The sequence below is a fragment of the Eulemur rufifrons genome, chromosome 2, assembly GCF_041146395.1.
Source record: "Eulemur rufifrons isolate Redbay chromosome 2, OSU_ERuf_1, whole genome shotgun sequence".
In the NCBI taxonomy this organism is placed as follows: Eukaryota; Metazoa; Chordata; class Mammalia; order Primates; family Lemuridae; genus Eulemur; species Eulemur rufifrons.
In genome coordinates this window covers 116,239,991-116,260,114 of record NC_090984.1, presented here as the reverse complement: position 1 = coordinate 116,260,114, position 20,124 = coordinate 116,239,991, and the positions used below count along the sequence as shown (strand labels likewise).

The following is a 20,124-nucleotide window of genomic DNA, read 5'->3' as shown; positions in this document are numbered from 1 at the left end:
GAGGTGCTTTATCTTTGCTCAATGTTTTATGCCCCCAATATCCCTTCAAGACAGTAATTTTAAGTCCCCATTACAGCGACAAGGAAACCAAGGCTCAGAGTTGAACTATGCTGCCCATGGTCACGGGATAATTGGCAGAGCAAGCTAAAATTCAAGGGTGTACATGATTCTTAAAACCTGAATGATGACTAAGAGAAGCTAATAACAAAACCATTAAATTAGGACAAGTAAAATAAAATACACATATACTTACTCAACAAATCCTGGAATGCAGTCATTTAGGGAAGCAAAGATAATTAAGAAAAAGTTATACTTCTCACAGCAAATAGTAAAGCGTGGAGTGGCAGTACTCATGGAACATAAAAACCATTTAGCTAAACTTATGAATATTACCTTACAGCTATATTCCTAATCTTTTAAGGTTCATGTTACTAGATATGAACATTCACTCCCATAAAATAACACTTGATGTCATTCCCTAAGTCACTAGGTCTGACCTTTCATAGCAGTTCTCAGGAAATTTTCAGCTTTCATGATGTTTAGAAAATAATCTGTGACCACACATAATACCATGCATGAATAAGTGTTTCAGTTTTATTTAACAATTAAGCAGAACATGTTTTGTCTACACATCTACATAATGCACAGTAATTAAGAAGTGCAAAATGTTTACCATAAACATATGGTTATGGAACTGAAAATCCACAATGGTTCCATCATCAACCCAACGAGGCACTTGTGTTCATGTACCGAAGGCAGCTTCTTCTGAAAGCGTTTTGGACGTTAACAGCTGCTCGACAGCATCTTCATTTACTCTCTTCTGAACTGGCTCAGATTGCTTAACACATAGGCAGACGGTGTTAAGAAGGCCGAAAAAATTACCACAATTCCAACAGCCATTTCCTGGAAGAGAAGACGAAAAGCGCTGTTAAAGAGTATGGCTTCCTGGACCAGTGACTGGCTGCCTATGCTTCAGACGTGTTGAGGAATTCGGCAGTTATCCTGGGAACAGGGGCTTGGAGAAACTTAAAATGCAGAAATTCAATTCATGGATGAACTAACTGAATTTTTAAAGAAAACTCATTTTCCTCTGGTGTTTCTCCAATTCTGACCTTTGCACTCTGGAACCTCGATGCAGCCCAGGATTTCCACAGTTTGGGGGAGAAATGATAGTTCTTGGCAGTGAAAAGGTAGGTGACAAACTACTCCTCTGAAGAAACAACAGCCCTGCACCCCTCCCCCGCGGGCTCCACGCTCATAAGGGGTAACCACGAAGGAGGTCCCAGTTCCCGCTCACTCCTCAGGCTTCCTTGCCTCCTCCCACCGCGGCCCTCTCCCTGGACCCGCTCTAATGGCGGCCCCGCCACAGAAGGCCCCACGCAAGCCTCGCGCCTGTCCTCTCCCTCCTCCCCACCCGTCGGGGCGCCCTGCCTCGGCCCCGGCCCCGACCCCGGCCCGTCGACCGGAGTGTGCCGCCTTGGCGCGTGGCCCCAACCCACCAAGGCCGACGCGGGCCGCTGGCGCTGGGGCTCCGAGTGGGCGAAGCGATGGCCGGGCCGCAGGCAAAGCAGGGCCACGCGGAGGCGGCGGATGAAGGGGCAGACCCTGGGCAGGTGAGCCATGGCGCGTCCAGTGAGACAAAGCGAGGTGTGGCAACTCGACAGCACCAACGAGGCGAGGCAAAGCCCGGTGGCTGGAGCTTTCAGGCGGGTGAGGTATCTAGTTTGCGCAGGCGCCTGGGCCGCAGACGAAGCTCACTACTCCCTCACCTGCTCTGCCCCGCCCTTCCCTGCCCCGCCCCTTCCCTGCCCCGCCCCTTCCGCTCAACGCTCTTGCTCTGCCCGCCCCTTCCGCTCAGCATTCCCTGCTTAGCCTAACCCAAGCCCTCCTACCCTTCACGCAGTTCCCTCCTGTCATGTGTTCCTTAGGCTTGGCATTCTACCTCCTCCAAACTCCCGTGCCAAGCCCCCAGTTCCCACGCTCGGTATCCCCTGATTTTCTGCTGGGTAAGTTGAGGCACTCAGGATCCCCATGCTCCTTTTTTTCTTCCTCCCCAACTATACTATAATATTAATATATATACCTCTCAACATGCCATGGCTTGTCATTAGACGCGTTATATTAGGTTGGTACAAAAGTAATTGCAGTTTCGGACCGTGAATTTTAAATCATTACAACTAGGCTCAAACACATCTTTATTGATCAAAATAGGAACCATTACAATCAACACATTTTTGCCAATGAGAAATAAGTTTGTTTATTCCTGTACCATAAGAAATTCGTGCTTCGGGATTCAGCGAACTCTTGGAAAGCATTTTCTGCACCGTGCTGGTTGTGGAAGCATTTTCCCTGCAAAAAGTTGTCCAGATTCTTGAAGAAGTGGTAGTTGGTTGGCGAGAGGTCAGGTGAATATAGCGGATGAGGCAAAACTTTGTAGCCCAATTTGTTCAACTTTTAAAGCCACGGTTGTGTGAGGTGTGATCGGGCGTTGTTGTGAAGAATTGGGCCCTATCTGTTGACATTGCAGTTTTCGGTGCATCTCATCAATTTGCTGAGCATACTTCTCAGATGGAAGGGTTTTGCCAGGGATTCAGAAAGCTGTACTGGATCAGACCAGCGGCAGACCACCAGACAGTGACCATGACCTTTAGTTAGTGCAAGTTTGCCTTTGGGAAGTGCTTTGGAGCTTTTTCTTGGTACAACCACTGAGCTGATCATCACCGGTTGGCATATAAAATTCACTTTTCTTTTTTTTTTTTTTTTTTTGAGACAGAGTCTCACTCTGTTGCCCGGGCTAGAGTGAGTGCCGTGGCGTCAGTGTAGCTCACAGCAACCTCAAACTCCTGGGCTTAAGCGATCCTACTGCCTCAGCCTCCCAAGTAGCTGGGACTACAGGCATGCGCCACCATGCCCGGCTAATTTTTTGTATATATATATTTTACTTGTCCATATAATTTCTTTCTATTTTTAGTAGAGACGGGGTCTCACTCTTGTTCAGGCTGGTCTTGAACTCCTGACCTCGAGCGATCCACCCGCCTCGGCCTCCCAGAGTGCTAGGATTACAGGCGTGAGCCACCGCGCCCAGCCTAAAATTCACTTTTCATTGCATGTCACGGTCCGATCGAGAAATAGTTTGTTGTCGGGTAAAGAAGAGACGACAACACTTCAAAATGACAATTTTTTTTATTTTTGGTCAGCTCATGAGGCACCCACTTATCAAGCTTTTTCACCTATCCAGTTTGCTTCAAATGCCCAACGACCATAGAGTCGTTGCCCAACGACGAACCATTGAGTTCTTGGGCAACTTCTCCTGTAGTTATAAGATCAGCTTCAGTGACTGCTCTCAATTGGTTGTTGCCAATTTCCGATGGCCAGCCACTGCACTCCTCATCTTCAAGGCTCTTGTCTCCTTTGCAAAACTTCTTGAACCACCACTGCACTGTACCTTTGTGAACAGTTGTTGATGTTCCGAGTTGTCTCCGCTGCTTTACAACTCATTTTGAACTCAAAGAAGAAAATCACTCGAATTTGCTTTTTGTCTAACATCATTTCCATAGTCTAAAATAAATATAAAATAAACAAGTAATAAGTCATTAGCAAAAAACCATAAAGCAAGAAATGCATGTTAAAATGATGTATACGATAACCACATTTAAGAATGTATTCCAGGCCAGGCATGGTGGCTCACACCTGTAATCCTAGCACTCTGGGAGGCTGAGGCGGGTGGATCACTCGAGGTCAGGAGTTCGATACCAGCCTGAGCAAGAGCGAGACCCCCATCTCTACTAAAAATAGAAAGAAATTAGTGGCCCAATTAAAAATATATGTAGAAAAAATTAGCCGGGCATGGTGGTGCATGCCTGTAGTCCCAGCTTCTAGGGAGGCTGAAGCAGAAGGATTGCTTGAGCCCAGGAGTTTGCGGTTGCTGTGAGCTAGGCTGACGCCACAGCACTCTAGCCGGGGCAACAGAGTGAGACTCTGTCTCAAAAAAAAAAAAAAAAAAAAAGAATGTATTCCAGTGGCAAATGGCAAATGTCAACAATGCCAAAACTGCAATTACTTTTGTACCAACCTAATATTTTGTTCTTTAATGTAAATTAAATCGTCCATAAATTGTCTATGGCTTAATTCTTTTTTTTTTTTTTTTTTTTTTTTGTTGAGACAGAGTCTCACTTTGTTGCCCAGGCTAGTGTGAGTGCCGTGGCGTCAGCTTAGCTCACAGCAACCTCAGACTCCTCGGCTTAAGCGATCCTACTGCCTCAGCCTCCCGAGTAGCTGGGACTACAGGCATGTGCCACTATGCCCGGCTAATTTTTTCCATATAGATTTTTAGTTGTCCATATAATGTCTTTCTATTTTTAGTAGAGACGGGGTCTCACTCTTGCTCAGGCTGGTCTCGAACTCCTGACCTCGAGCGATCCACCCGCCTCGGCCTCCCAGAGTGCTAGGATTACAGGCGTGAGCCACCGCGCCCGGCCTATGGCTTAATTCTTAATATCGAAAACCAAGAACAAGTATTTGTGTTCTGGCATGATGTAAAAAATAGCAGGATCAAAGAGAGTGTTTGGACCCAGTAGCAAATGTGAGGTAATTATCTGTCACTAAACTTGTACCTCTTGGAGGAAAAGTAGACTGTATTGTGATTTTTAAATTTAATATTATAATACACCTTTATCTAGTAAGATGATCCATTTTCTTAACACTATTTCTTTTGGGGGCCTATTGCACAAGTAGCATTCTTGGATTTCTTTTTATTGTCCTGTTTCTGCAAACCAGTAGCTTCCTCTTTCTTAGATTCCTGTTTCATTTTGCTGTAGTACATCCTTAAGCAATTCTTTCAGGAGGAGTCTGTGGATGATAAATTTCCTCAGTTTTTGAAAATAAAAAAGTCATTATTTTGCTCCCCACTTAACACATTAACTGCCACATGAGTTGTATTTAACTCACGACAGTTTTGAGCCCGGGACCCTGTGAAGCATATGTAATTCATACGTCTCTTTACCTTTACTTTTATGAACTATTTTTTGAGTTGCATATAACTCATGCACAGAAAACAATTTAAAAAATAACAAATTTTTCATTAAATTAGAAAGGATCATTTTGTTTTCGAAGTTTTTATTCTATTTTTGTAATAAAACACCATGGCCCCAGGGAAAAATAAATTTTTTTTCTAGTGTGGCAGTCAATGTGTTAATGATAATTTGGGTGGTTATAAAATTCTAGGCTCAAAATCATTGTCCCTCAGAGATTAAAAAAAAGCATTGTTCCCTTGTTTTCTAGCATCTAGTGAACTGATAAATGTAATACCGATAGTTTTCCTTGCTTTGATATAGTCTCTATTTTTTTCTTTTTGGAATCTTTTAGGAGTTCCTTTTTGTCCTTTGGAATTGTGAGATTCCTCCAGGATATTGCTAGATATGGGTCTTTTTCATTAATATGGATTAACAGTGGGTAGGACTTTTCAGTCTGAAGCCTTAGATCTTTAGCCCTGAGAGATCTACTCCTATCATTTATTTGCTTCTCTCTGTTCTGTCTGAAACTCCTATTAGATAGATGTTGGCTCTTTTTGGTGGGTAATCTATGTCTTTCAACTTTTATCTCACTTTTCATCTTTTTGTCCTATGCTCTACATTCTGGAAGAGTTCCTTGACTTTTTTTTCTCTTTTTCCAGAGAAATTCCTTCTCTTGAATTTTTCATTTTAGAATTATATTTTTAAAACTTACTATGTTTTGCTTTTTTTTTAGAGACAACTGTTAGTATTTTGTAGATGTACTATCACCTCAAATTTCTCTCAGTATATTCATTTGTACTTTTTAAAATTTCTCTCTGTTCCATGAACTATCTGTGTTTCTTCTAGGGTGAACTCTGTATTTATTTGATTCTTGGCCCTGCTGGTTTTGTTCGACTATCATAAGACCCTTGGTTGTCTCTTCATGCTTATGAATATGAGGAATCAGATGAATTACTTGGGTTATTTTCTATTACTGTTTTAATCCCTTCAGGCTGTTGTAATAAAATACCATAGAATTGGTGGCTTATAAACAGCAGAAATTTGGCCAGGTGCAGTGACTCCTGCCTGTAATCCAAGTACTTTGGGAGGCCAAGGTGGGAGGATCACTTGAGGCCAGAAGTCTGAGACCAGCCTGGGCAACATAGCAAGTCTCTATAAAAAAAAGTTTAAAAATTAAAATTAAAAAAAAATTGTTTCTCACAGTTCTAGGGGCTGAGAAGTCCAAGGTCAAGGTGCTGGCAGACTTAGTGTCTGGTGAGGGCCCATTTCGTGGTTCATAGATAGCTGTCTTCTTGCTGTATCCTTATATGGTGGAAGGGACAAGGCAGTTCTCTGGGGCCTCTTTTATAAGGGCAGTAATCCCATTGATGAGGGCCCCACTTCCTAATACAGTTACACTGAGAGAGTTAGGATTTCAACACGAACTCAGAGGACACAAACGTTAAGTGTATCACAATTACCCCTTATCTCTCCCTGCAGTGAAAATACTGATTACTTGTTTTATGTCTATGGACTGAGTATGTCAATGGCAGGCAGGAAGCATCCTCTTTCATGCCCAATGCCAAAGTGAGTAAGCTTGTACTCTAGGCTATCCAACCACTGTTTTGCCATCCCAGAAAATAACTCAGGTTCTTTAGAAGACTTTCTCTAGCTTCAGCCTTGGACAAACACTACTAAAACTTACACATGGTTGGGAGCAGCTAACTCACACATCCTTTCTATTAACTGTTTTTCCATAAGTTAACTTGAACTTGTGCTTCCTCCCATTCCAAGTTTGATGTAAGTGGCCTAGAAAAAGAGGCTTTGCTACAAAAAGCATCTCTCTTATCCCCTGTAGCCTGTGTGTGCTCAGAGCAATGGCTCCTTCTCTGCTTTACTGGTCCATAAGAACTCATCTACCTTCAGTCTTAGAGAAATTTACCAAAATCTTTGATTTGCTGATATAGCCCTGCTCTTGCACTTCTCATTTCCCTTATGGATTTATGAAAATAAGTAATTCAAAATCTCAGCTGTCAGAACACTAAGTTATTTTGAGCCTTAAAATAATGTTATTATGGGACCTGAGTAACATGACAGGCAGCTGTAACCTTTCTTTCTCTAATTATAGGTTAACCTTCTTCTTTACCTGCATTGTTTTGTAAAATGTTGTAAATGAGTAAAGGGCTCCAGGGAAAACCCCTTCCCTCTTCACTGTTGATCTTCATTATAGATTAACTTCTCTCTTACCTTTCTCACACAAAGCCTTCATGGCTATCACATTGTCTTAGGTTGAAATATACCCTTAAATATACTCTGTTAAGCTGGAAAGGAAATGAAAACAAGTCATGTGGAGAGAAAACAAAGTATAAACTAATTAAATTGTTGTAACTCATAAACCAGCCTTGCATAGAAATTGCCATAATCCTGTTAAATGTCATTGTTTTCTGCCTATATAAGCAAGAACTTAACTTTTAACTTCAGAGCATTGACTCTATTTCTCTAGAGTCTGTATATGCTGAATGGTCAGTCCCAGCCTTTTACTCAAATACACTCTTTAAAACTGGATTCTGATCCTTTCAGTTATTTCAGGTTGGCGTGTCCATTTCTTCTTGTGCTTCTTTACTGCCATTGTAAAGCATTTTTAGGAAAAAGGTTTAGTAAACAATTGAGCTCCTTCCTCTACGTCAACGTAGATGCCCCACTTGAATCATTGAAGTTTACTCAATGGGAAGTTTAATCATGGGAAGGCACCAGAGGCACCAAGGAAGGAACAATGTGATCTGATTTCTATTTTTCAACCATCACTCTAGGTGCTCTGTGAAGAACAGAAATATGGGAAGAGAGGTTGTATTAGTCAGGATTCTCCAGAAAAACAGAACCAATAGGATATATATGTATGAGGAACTGGCTCACATGATTATGGAGGCTGAGAAGTCCCACTATCTGCCATCTTCAAGTGCGAGACCCAGGAAAGCTGGTGGTGTAGTTCAGTCCAAGTCTAAAGACCTGAGAAGCAGGGAGCTGGTGAGGTAAATCCCAGACTGATGGCAAGAGAAGATGCGATGAGAAGTACCAGTTCAGGCAGTGAGACTGGAAAAAAGGGCAAATTCCTCCTTCCTTCACCTTTTGTTCTATTCAGACCCTCAATGGGTTGGACAGTGCCCACCCACATTGGGGAGGACAATCTACTGAGTCCACCAGTTTGAATGTTAATCCCATCTAGAAACACACTGACAGACACACCCAGAAACAATGTCTAACCTGGGCACCCTGTTGCCCATTCAAATTGACACATAGATAACTATTACACAGGTCATTGCACTAATCAATACCCACTAGTCAATGTGATGTTCAATAAAATCCCCACTAGCCATGTATGGCTTCCAAGTCCTTGAAATGTGGCAAATACCACTAAAGAACTGACTTTTTTTTTTGGTGGGGGGGAGAAGTTCTCGCTCTTTTGCCGAGGGCTAGAATGCATCACTCACTACACTGCCAGACTCCTGGCCTCAAGCGATCCTCGCACTTTGGTGTCCCAAAGTGCTAGGATTACACGGAGCCTCCACACCCAACCAAGAATTGACTTTTTAATATTATTTAATTTTAATTTAAAAGTTGATACTTGATTCAGTTATTGGAGGACTTTTTAAGATAAGCACAATTTTTCAACTATAAATTTTATGAAATTTAAATACAGATCAAGTATTTCTGATGAAAACTTAGCATCCAAAGTCAGATGTGATTGTAATTGCAAAATACAAAGATTTAGTAAGAAAAAAGAAAGCAAAATATCTCATTAATTAAATTATTATACTATATTGATTACATACTGAAAAGATAACAATTTTTTATATATTTGGTTAAAAATAATATACTTTGCAAATTAATTGCAAATTTTTTTTAGTTCTTTTAACATGGCTTTTAGAAAGTGTACACATGTGGTTCATGTTCTGTTTCTAGTAGGCAGCTCTGCTCTGTACTCTACGCTGACCAGCCAAGGTCCCACATGAACTGTGCCTGGCTACCTCCCTAACCTTATCTCTGTATTTTCAGTCTTCCCTTGGCTCATCCTGCCCAGTCAGATAATAATTAAGCACCTCTGCTTTACATAATGAGTCCTGCAATAATTGAGTGCAGCATCATCCCATTTCCTGACCACTGTTTATTGGTCTAAGGTTGGACTCTTGACTCAAATATTGGACCAAAGATCCTTCTCCAGGGATGTTATGCTTGGGACCAGAGGGATGGAAAACAGTCTCGTTCTTGGGATGGATGATATAACTTGGGAGCCATAGGGTTATTTTTTCTACCCTTGGAGAAAGCCCTTCCACGGTGAGTTAATAATGAAGCCAAGGCTGGGCATGGTGGGTCACACCTGTAATCCTAGCATTCTGGGAGCCCAAGGCTGGTGGATCCTTTGAGCTCAGGAGTTCGAGACCAGCCTGAGCAAAAGCAAGACCCCGTCTCTACGAAAAAAATAGAAAGAAATTATATGGACAACTAAAAATATATATAGAAAAAATTAGCTGGGCATGGTGGCACATGCCTGTAGTCTCAGCTACTCGGGAGGCTGAGGCAGAAGGATTACTTGAGCCCAGCAGTTTGAGGTTGCTGTGAGCTAGGCTGATGCCATGGCACTCTATCTCAGGCAACAGAGTGAGACTCTGTCTCAAAAAAAAAAAAGAAAGAAAAGAAAAAGAAAAAATAATGAAGCCAAGCTGCTAAAAGCAACAGAGTAAGAGCCAGAGGGAACATCCTGACCATGGTGAAATCCCTGGTTCTCCATTCTGAAGCTAGAACGATTTCCTACCCTTGAGTTCTGGGCCACCATATCAACGGAAAAGAAGCCAAACTCTGTAAAATAATTTTAAAGAGATTTATTCTGAGCCAAATTTGAGTACCATGACCTGGAGCCATGCCCAAGAAGCCTTGAGCAAGAGGACTCGCCGTGGTTGTGTTACAGTTTGATTTTATACATGTCAGGGAGACGGGTTACAGGTAAAGTCATAAATCGATACATGGAAGGCATACATTGGTTTGGACCCAAAAGGTGGGCTATCTCAAAGCAGGAGCTTATAAGTTATAGGTGGATTTAAAGATTCTTTGACTTGTAATTGGTTAAAGACATGAAGCTTTGTCTAAAGGCTTGGAATGTTTTAAGATATGGAGTGGTTAATCAGAGACAAACCAGCAGACATATATTTGTTGTGTAACTTGAGGACCAGCAGGTTTGTCTTGCACACCCTTAGGCCTATTAATGGGTTACAAAGGATATCTCCAAGAAGGGGGCGGGCCATGATGAGGAATGTCTGACCTCCCTCCTTGTGGCAGGCAATTTAGTTTTAGGATATCCCCTTGGCCAAGGAGGAGTCCATTCAGTCAGCCAGTGGGGGATAGGGGGTTAAGATTGTATTCTAGTTCATAACTCTTTTTATATTCTTTAGATAAATCCTACTTTTGGCTTAGAGTAGTCAGAGCTGGATTTCTATCACAACAAAAGAGTCTTAACAAAGACTATGTTAATCAAGTCTTTTTTCTTTGAGTATTATCTCTTTTTTAATTTTTAAAAGGTAACAAAAATACTGAAGTAATCTGAGAAAGAGCTCAATCATAGATGAGTCTGGCTGAATTAATAATCTTGAAAAGTTTAGAACAGAGTGCAGCCAATATGAGAATCAAGCATTTTAGGTCCTTGTGACAAAAGCCTTAAATTACTTTTGACAGTGTCAGTAAATCTGACTCCAAATTCAGCCACAACACAATTAAGCTCCTTACCACCCACCCCCACCCCAGGAGATAGCTCTTTTAGCTGTTCAACTTACTGGTACAAACAACCTTCCTCAGTTTAATTTCTCCAAGTCACAAAAGACTAGCACTGCTAACTCAAACCTCTACGATTTTCAATAAAGGGCTTAGTGGGCCTGGGTTCAATGTATTCTCAGTGACCCACAATGCACAACCTTCCTTCTGCAGTTATATAAGAAGACCTATTTAGAGCTATAGCCTAGAGATCAGATTTTTTTGAGCCCACTTACCTCTTTTTAATGTGATTTTTATAAATGTTCCTGCTCTAAATAAACTAGTGTTAAGGTTCTAGAAAATTATATAATGAATTAAGACTGCACTACCTCAGGCCCAAATATCTTGAATTTGCTCCTCTCTAGAAAAACACTTTTTTTTTCCAGACAGGTTCTCACTCTGTTTACTCAGGCTAGTGGGTACAATGGTGTCATCATAGCTCACTGCAGCCTTAAACTCTTGGCCTCAAGAGATCCTCCTGCTTCAGCTTCCCAAGTAGCTGGGACTACAGGCAGGCACCACCACACCTGGATAATTTTTTCTTCTTTTTTGTAGAGACAGGTCTCGCTATTGCCCAGGCTGGTCTCAAACTCCTGGCCTCAAGTGATTCCCCCCTTTCCTGTCCCCCTTGGCCTTCCAAAGTGCCAGGATTACAGGTGTGAGCCACAGCACCTGGCTAGAAAAACACTTTTAATTGCCATTCAAGGACCAAAGATCTTTGAGGAATGAAGTGCCTTTCTGTGTCTCTATTTGTGTCTGTCTTTACAGTTGCATCATCTCAATGACAGAGAAACTCAGAAAAGCAAGAAACAAGAACAGAAAAATTGCAAAGGTGGGAAAAATATTCAAGTTATGCAACTAGCAACATCAGTAACACACTTTTGAATTGAAAGCACAATTATAAGAAGATCCAACAAAATCTGTGCTCCAATATTGCAAAGAATCTTGTGAAAGAAATGCCCTTAGGCAGTCCAAAAGATAATCTTGGTGTTCCAAATTCACTCTTTCAGATATGCAACATTATTTTTTTAATCAGTTCTTTCTTCAAAAAATTACATATAATGAAAACAATTTTCTTACATCACATTTTCATTTTTGAATTTGACTTTTCTCTCCTCTCCTAAACTACAACCAGAAATTCTTCAGTGGATTTCTGTTATGCTAACATGAAAATATATTGACAGTCAGGAGCCAAAAGATCAAAGGTCAGATCCCAGCACTATCATTTACTGCTTGCATAGCCTCAGGCAAATAAAGTCAGTATAATAATATTTCTCTTAGAATGTGGATATGAAGATTAAATGAGATAGTATGTATATCAGTTATGATGACTTTGGATGAATGTTATAGAAAACCTAATAATAAACAAAACTGATTGACTCACATAATTGAAAAGGCCAGAGAGTTCAGGTGCAGCTTGAATGATCTGTCACTAGGGACTCCTTTTTCTTTTGCATTCCTGGCTCTGACTTCCACCAAGTCAGCTTTACCTTAAGACGGGCTCCCCTTGGGTAGCAAGTTGGTTGCCAATAACTCCTGGGTCTACGTAATTTTTGAGTCATATTCTGTGGAAAAAAGAGTCTCTTACAGCATCTTCTGTGGAAGAGGAGATTTTTTTTTTCCCAAAAATGCTAACAAACATTTCACAATATCCTGGCTCTTGACTGGATTACATGTCCTTCTCTGAACCAATCTTTGAGGCAGGGTTATAGCATTTGCTGAAAATCTTAATATAATCAAACAACCAAGTATAAAACATGAGATCAATTCCACCCAAACCACTTGATTAGGAAAAGTGAAGAATTACGAAGAAGAGGTAAGGTATTAGTTAGCTTGGGTTGCCATAACAAAAAATTATAGACTGGCTTAAACAACAAATATTTATTTTCTCACAGTTCTGGAGGCTAGAAGTCTAAGCTCAAGTTTCCAGTTAATTTGGTTTCTGGTGACGGCTCTCTTCCTAGCTTGTAGACAGCCACCTTCTTTTTATGTCCTCACCTGGCCTTTTCTTGGTGGTTGTATAGACAGGGGCGGTGAATGGGGGTGTCAGGGGTGGGTTACAGAGAAAAAGCACAAGAAGGAACTCTGATGTTTCTTCTTATAAGGATACCAATCCTATCAGATCAAGGCCCTACCCTGATGGTCTCATTGAACCTTACTTATCAATACTTCCTTAAAGGCCCATCTCCAAATATAGTCACACTAGGCTTAGGGCTTTGATATGTAAATTTTGGGGAAACATAAACATGTAGTCCATAAGAGAGGGAAATGGGTGAAGGGCCATGACACTGTGTGTAAACGTGCCCTGAAGTAGGATATTTAGTATATTGAGGTGAATTCAATCCCTAGTTTTGACATGGGAAACAGATCCTTCTGAAGTATTAGGATTGGCTGGTACCCTCACTAATTAGAACTCTAGAATGTTCCCTAGCATCTTAAGTACTTGAGATTGTATCACCAACATTCATCCTTCTTTTCTATATAGTTTAGAGTTCATGTATCTATAAACTAAATGGTTTAGCTTTGCCTGTATTTGAGATACCGTTATTTGATATCTCACTAAGAAAAAAAATGTCAGTTCAATCATGACCCTGTGCTAAGAAGTCATCAATGTAAGATACAAGAAATTTCAGCATTGTTAAAAAAATGTGCATCTTAGAATGAATGAAATACAGTGCATGAAATTATTTTGTATAATTACTTTTGTATCTTGATTCTTTGGCTTAATATCATGTTTCTAAGATTCATTCAAGTTGCTTATAGCTAAGTTCATTTAATGCATGCATATACCATATTTTTTATCCCTGCTATTATTGATGGATATTTGAGTTGTTACCAGTTTTTGACTCTCATAAACAATGCTATTATGAAGATTCTTGCTCATATATCCTGGTGCACATGGGGATAAGTTTTCCTATATACCCAATAGTGAAGGGACTGGGCCATAAGCCAAGCCAATTTTTGTCTTTCCTAGGTAATGCCAAAACCACTTTCTCAAATGATTTTTCCTATTTTTATTCCTACCAGCAGTGTAGAGAGTTCCTATTAGTCCGTGTCCTCATCAATACTTGGAATTGTCTTTTTTTCAGCCAATCTGATAAGTCAGGAGTGTTATTTATCGTGGTTCTAATTTGCACTTCCCTTATACTAACATGGTTGACCACCTTCTCATTTGCCTCATTTGGATTTCTTCATTTGTTCAAGTCTTTTGCCATTTTCTATCATGTATTTTCTTACTAAGTTGTAAGGATTCTTTATGTACATTGAGTATAAGCTCTTTTTGGTTTAATATATTGTAAATATCTTTTATCATTGTATGGTTTGTCTTTTCACTCTATCATATATTTTGATGATCTGAAGTTCATATTTTAAGTGTAGTTGAATCCATGAATCTTGTCTTTATGATTAATTTTTTCTGTGTCTTGCTTAAGGAGTCTTTTCTTTTTAAGAAAAATATCAATGAAGATATTCTCCAATATTATTTTCTAAAATATTTATTAATTTTATTGTTTATTGATTTAATAATAAACACTTAATTTAATTATTAAACACTTATTATTTTTTTAATTTATTAAGAACCTATGAGGTGCTTATTGTACTGTACTGGGCACTTTGACACATGTTTTCAGTCCTTTTCTCCTTTTAGACTCCAGGCAATTCAGAAAAATGCATGAAAACAGTATTGTTATATGTCAAGCAATAGAAGGAAATAAAATTTGTCTTTTCTTCATAATTTCAAAAACCCAGCTCCACACTATATTTCCAGGAAGATGAACCTGGGAAGGGGCATCAGAGGAAGGTTAAGTATGGTAGAAGAGAGGGTACAAAGGAAGGAAGAGACAGGAGTGACAGAAAGTACACAGTTAGATGTAGATGACTCAGGTTTTTAGTTTAGGTGGCCAGGTGGATGGGGTGCCATTCTCTGATGAGGGGAGCAGGGAGAGGAACAGAATATGAATTTAGTACTCTCAATTCCGGGCAAAAGAAACCCACGATTTTTACCCGTTTCCAACTAGCTTAAGATTAAAAGAGGTGTTAGGGCAACTTAATGGCTCCTAAAAACTACAAGACCAGGGATGCATTGGTTCCAGGCACAGCTAGGCCCAGGTGTTCAAATGAAGTCATGGCTTCCCTTTTTCTCACTTTCTCTGTTTCTTTCTGTTTATGGTCTGCTTTCTTTCCTACTACAAAGCCTTTATCTTCATAACCAAGGAATCCAATTTACATTGTCCTTTAAGGTCATAATCCCGGAGAATAGGAGTAAGAGAAAACATCTCCTCTGAGAGCCTGACAGAAGTTTCTAGAAAAGGTTCAGAATGGCCTGTTTGTATCACATGGCCACACAGGTCTGTCTGACTCTAGAAAGCATCCTCTTCACCACTACTGAGTACCATTTTAGCACTAGCCCTTTTTAAAAAAAATTGTTTTTCATTCTGTCTTCCTATTTAGATTCTAAGCTCCTCAAGGGCAAAGATCCATTTGTTTTTTACCCCTAGCTTCTAGCACTAAACTTGGCACATGGTATTTTTTTTTTTTTTTTTTTTTTGAGACAGAGTCTCACTCTGTTGCCTGGGCTAGAATGCCATGGCGTCAGCCTAGCTTACAGCAACCTCAAACTCCTGGGCTCAAGCCATCATTCTGCCTCAGCCTCCCGGGTAGCTGAGACTACAGGCATGCGCCACCATGCCCGGCTAATTTTTTCTATATATTTTTAGTTGTCCAGCTAATTTCTTTCTATTTTTTTAGTAGAAACCGGATCTCACTCTTGCTCAGTCTGGTCTCAAACTCCTGAGCTGAAATGATCCTCCTGCCTCGGCCTCCCAGAGTGCTAGGATTATAGGTGTGAACCACCACACCCAGCCGGCACATGGTATTAAATGCTTTAAAAATATGTGTTGGGGCTCAGTGCAGTGGGTCATGCCTATAATTCTAGCACTCTGGGAGGCCTAGGCAGGAGAATTGCTTGAGGTCAGGACCATACTAAGCAAGAGCAAGACCCTATCTCTACAAAAAATAGAAATATTAGCAGGGCATGGTGGTGTGTGCCTTTAGTCCCAGCTATAAGGCTGGTGGCAGGTACCCCTCCCTTCCCTAATGAAAAAAGAAGAAGTCCCTCCTATCCCTCAATACCTGCCCCAAAGCTGAAACAAAGAAATTCCTCACTCCTCACGCTGACATCTCCTGGACGAAGAAGCTCCCATCCCCTAGTCCTAAGAACCTATATAAACCCACTCAGACTTCTGGGCGAGGCAGCTTCTCTAGTTCCACTCGTGGGACTGTGAGGCTCGCCCGGGTCCCTCTCTTGGGGACTCGTTACCCCCACCTGGGAACGCCCCAATAAAGCCTCTTTACTTATCCCTTTCGACTCTGCTCGTCTTTCTTTCTCTGGCGCCGGCTACTTCAAAGAAACCTTACATTTGGTGCCAAAACCTGGGAGGGGCGTTTGGCTGCACCGGCCCACTCTGGGGCTTTGACTGCACCACCCCCTTCCGAGAACTCTCACTTTCTGGACCCGGACCTCCACTGACTGCCTTCGAGTCTCTGATTGACGACCTCGGCCTGGGTGAGTCACCCTATGTTATCCCAACCCGGATCCCCCAGGAGCCTCCGTTCCTTCCGGGAAGCTGTTCCCTGTCCGTTAAACCGTGGTCCCACGTCGGAGGCTCCCCCATTCCAGGGGCTGAGGCTATTTGGGGATGCCTGAATTCCTCTGACCCCTTTCCGTGCGGGCACACTAGTCTTGGGTGGAAACGTCCCCCCAGACTTTTGCTGCCTCCGTAGCCAGGAAGCTGTTCCTGGCTATTTCCCCATTCCGGTTGAGGTGACATGGGTAACCAAACTTCCCCGCGAGACGCCCCTGGGGTGTCCGCTGCCCAATCTGAAGGCCCTGGATTTAGACATCTGGCCCAAGTGCCTCATTCTTTACTGCAATACTGCCTGGCCAATGTATAAATTGGACAATGACTCCCAATGGCCTGAAAATGGGACTTTAAGTTTCAATATTCTGCAAGACCTTGATAACTTTTGTCGCAGGAATGGCAAATGGTCGGCGATCTCATATGTCCAAGCCTTTTTCTGTTTGCGCTCCCGTCCTTCTCTCTGTCTGACCTGCCACCCCGCACAAGTCCTCCTTGTGCTGGATCCCCCACCCCCCTCCGCCTCTTCTCCCTCTAACTCTCCACTGGACGTCTCTTCAGACGCCCCTTCTGCTTTCTCCTATCCACCCGACTCCCTCAGCCCTCCCCCCATTCGACCTCCACCATACCCACAGGCGCCCGCCCATCCTCCCACACCGCCCAGCCGCTTGTCACGGACATCTCCAGTCAGCCAGCACACTCGCCCCCACACAAACCCCTCAGACCAGCCCCTCCTCTGTCCGTTATGGAAAGTGGCAGGCGCTGAAGGGCTTGTACGCATACGTGCTCCCTTCTCCCTTCCTGACCTTTCTCAGATTGAAAAGTGCCTAGGTTCATTTTCTAATGACCCTACAGCCTACACCAAAGAGTTCCGTTACTTGACACAGGCATATGACCTTACCTGGCATGATATTTTTGTTATACTGTCCTCTACACTTACTACTAATGAAAAAGAGCGCATCTGGGCAGCAAAGGGACCACCTGTTGCAGTGTGTCCTTGCCGGCCTCCAGGCCGCCGCCCACCGTGCTGTAAATTATAATAAACTCGGGAAAATCACTGAAAGGACAAACAAAAACCCCGAGGCCTTTCTCAGCCGCCTTACAGATGCCGTTATCCAATATACCCGCCTAGATCCTACCTCCCCCTCAGGGACTGCTCTCCTTACAACTCACTTTATTACTCAGTCTTCCCCTGACATCAGAAAGAAACAAAAAAGGCAGAGGAGGGCCCTCAGACCCCTATCCAAGACCTAGTAAATATGGCATTTAAAGTCTTCAATTCCCGAGATGAAGAGGCAGAGGCCCAAAGGGAGGCCCGTGTCTGCCAAAAGGCACACTTGCAGGCCCAAGCCTTGTTTGCAGCCCTGAGGCCGGCGGGACCCGCAAAACCATCGACCTCGTCTAAGGTGACCAGCCGAGCTCCACCAGGCACCTGCTTCAAGTGCGGTAAGGAAGGCCACTGGGCCAAGCAGTGCCCGCAGCCACGTCGACCCACCAAGCCTTGCCCGACATGTGGTCAAGAGGGACACTGGAAAAGTGACTGCCCCTTGGGACAGAAGTCCGGAGGGTCAGTCCTTCCATCCCTAGACTTGCCGATGGTAGCTTTGGGTCTGGCTGCTGAAGACTGAAAAGACCCCGACTCAATGACCCCATCACCCTCGCTGAGCCCAGGGTAATAATCAAGGTAGCGGGCAGGGCAGTGTCCTTTCTGGTTAACACGGGGGCTACCTGCTCTGTCCTGCCTTCCTTTTCAGGCCCTAATTATCCTTCCCAGGTGTCGGTTGTGGGTATTGACGGCAATCCCTCTCGACCCGCCACCACCGGTCCCCTAACCTGTCTAATAGATGACCGTCCCATCACCCATTCCTTCCATATCATGCCCTCCTGTCCCACTCCACTTTTGGGAAGGGACTTACTAGCCAAGCTGGGCACCATCCTCCACTTTTCCTCCGAAACTTCCATCCTCCTTCTCTCTCTCTCTCTCTCTCTCTCTCTCTCCAGATTCCTGAGCTCTGCCCACAGCCTCTCCTGCTTTACTGAGTCCTACATACCCCTTCCCACCAGAACTCATAGACCCCCAGGTTTGGGACACCTCCAACCCAGTGGTGGCCACACGCCACACCCCCGTCCTCATTTGACTCAGAGACTCCTCATTCTTCCCTTCCCAGCCACAGTTCCCTATTTCACCAACCCACGGCAGAGGTCTAAAACCCATCATAGAACGTCTTCTGCACACAAAAAAACTTTTGATTCCAACCGACTCTCCCTATAACACACCCATTCTCCTGGTAAGAAAGCCAAATGACTCCTACTGGCTAGTCCAAGAACTCAGACTCATTAATGAGGCAGTTGTCCCCATACACCCTGTGGTGCCTAATCCCTACACTTTACTCTTTCGTATTCCACCCTCCACCACCCACTTTTCTGTCCTGGACCTCAAGGATGCTTTCTTTACCATTCCTTTAGACCCAGCCAGCCACAATCTCTTTGCCTTTACGTGGGACGATCCCCACACGAACATGTCTCAACAACTCACTTAGACTCTCCTGCCCCAGGGGTTCAGGGACAGCCCCCACCTCTTTGGTCAGGCTCTCGCCCACGATCTTCTTCAATGCCCCTTACAACCAAGCACTGTCCTCCAATATGTGGACAATTTATTGCTCTGCAGCCCCTCATACTCTGACAGCTGCACACACACTGCCTCTCTACTCAACTTCCTTGCCTCTAAGGGCTACTGGATGTCCCCCTCCAAAGCTCAGCTGTCTAAGCCTATTGTTACTTACCTTGGACTTAGTCTCACCCCCACTTCCCGTCATCTCACTCTTGATCACCTGCAGGCCCTCTGCGACCTCCAGCCTCCCACCACTGCAGAACAAATTCTATCCTTCCTTGGGTTTATTGGTTTCTTCCAACACTGGATCCCCAACTTTTCACTCCTTGCCAAACCTCTCTATGAGGCAGCACGTGATGCCTCTTCTGGCCCTCTGTTAAACCCTCAGGCTGTCTGCTGCATGTTCCTAAAACTTCGCAACTCTTTCCTACAAGCACCCCCTCTAAGACTCCCTCATCCTGAAAAACTCTTTAACCTCTACACAAATGAGTGCCAGGGCCTGGCCCTCGGTGTCCTCACCCAACCTCTGAGACCTACTCCATTTCCACCCCAGTGGCCTACTTATCCAAACAGTTGGACACCACGGTCCGTGGCCGCCCTGTCTCCGCGCCTTAGCTGCGGCCGCTACTTTCACCAGGGAGGCCCTCAAACTCTCCCTGGGACAGAACTTACATGTCTTCTCCACCCACCACTTATAGGGCCTTCTAACTCACCTATCTGTAGCCCTCCTCACTCCATCTAGACTACAGGAATTCCATCTTGTATTTATTGAAAATCCCACCATTACTTCATCACAGTCCCCGACTCTAAACCCTGCCACTCTGCTCCCCATTCCCTGCCTAACCCTGTCCTCACACTCCTACTCAGAAATGGTTAAAGCCTCCACTACCCCTAAACTCGATCTGTCAGACAAGCCACTTCCTACAGCGGACTTAACTTTCTTTGTTGATGATAGCTCTGTCAAAGGTGAGGACGACAAATGCCGGGCAGCCTATGCCATTGTCTCTGCCTCTCAGGTAACAGAAGCCTCCCGACTTCCGTAGGGCACCCCCTCCCAAAAGGCAGAACTCATTGCTCTCACCCGAGC

At 43.4% G+C, this 20,124-nt stretch overlaps 1 protein-coding gene across 1 annotated transcript; it reads right to left on the bottom strand.

The window, feature by feature from the left end:
* Positions 1–810: 810 nt before the first annotated feature.
* On the bottom strand, positions 811–1,622 carry COX8C (cytochrome c oxidase subunit 8C). The gene is made up of 2 exons (XM_069465252.1): positions 1,500–1,622; positions 811–903 (listed from the first exon to the last, which is right to left on the bottom strand). The coding sequence occupies exons 1-2, from the start codon at positions 1,620–1,622 to the stop codon at positions 811–813; spliced, it is 216 nt and encodes a 71-aa protein (XP_069321353.1).
* Positions 1,623–20,124: the final 18,502 nt, after the last annotated feature.

Coding starts and splice junctions, on each gene's coding strand:
- COX8C (XM_069465252.1), bottom strand. CDS start 1,622: ATGGCTCACCTGCCCAGGGTCTGCCCCTTCATCCGCCGCCTCCGCGTG. Junction 904..1,499: donor AGCGGCCCGCGTCGGCCTTG/GTGGGTTGGGGC, acceptor CTTCTCTTCCAG/GAAATGGCTGTTGGAATTGT.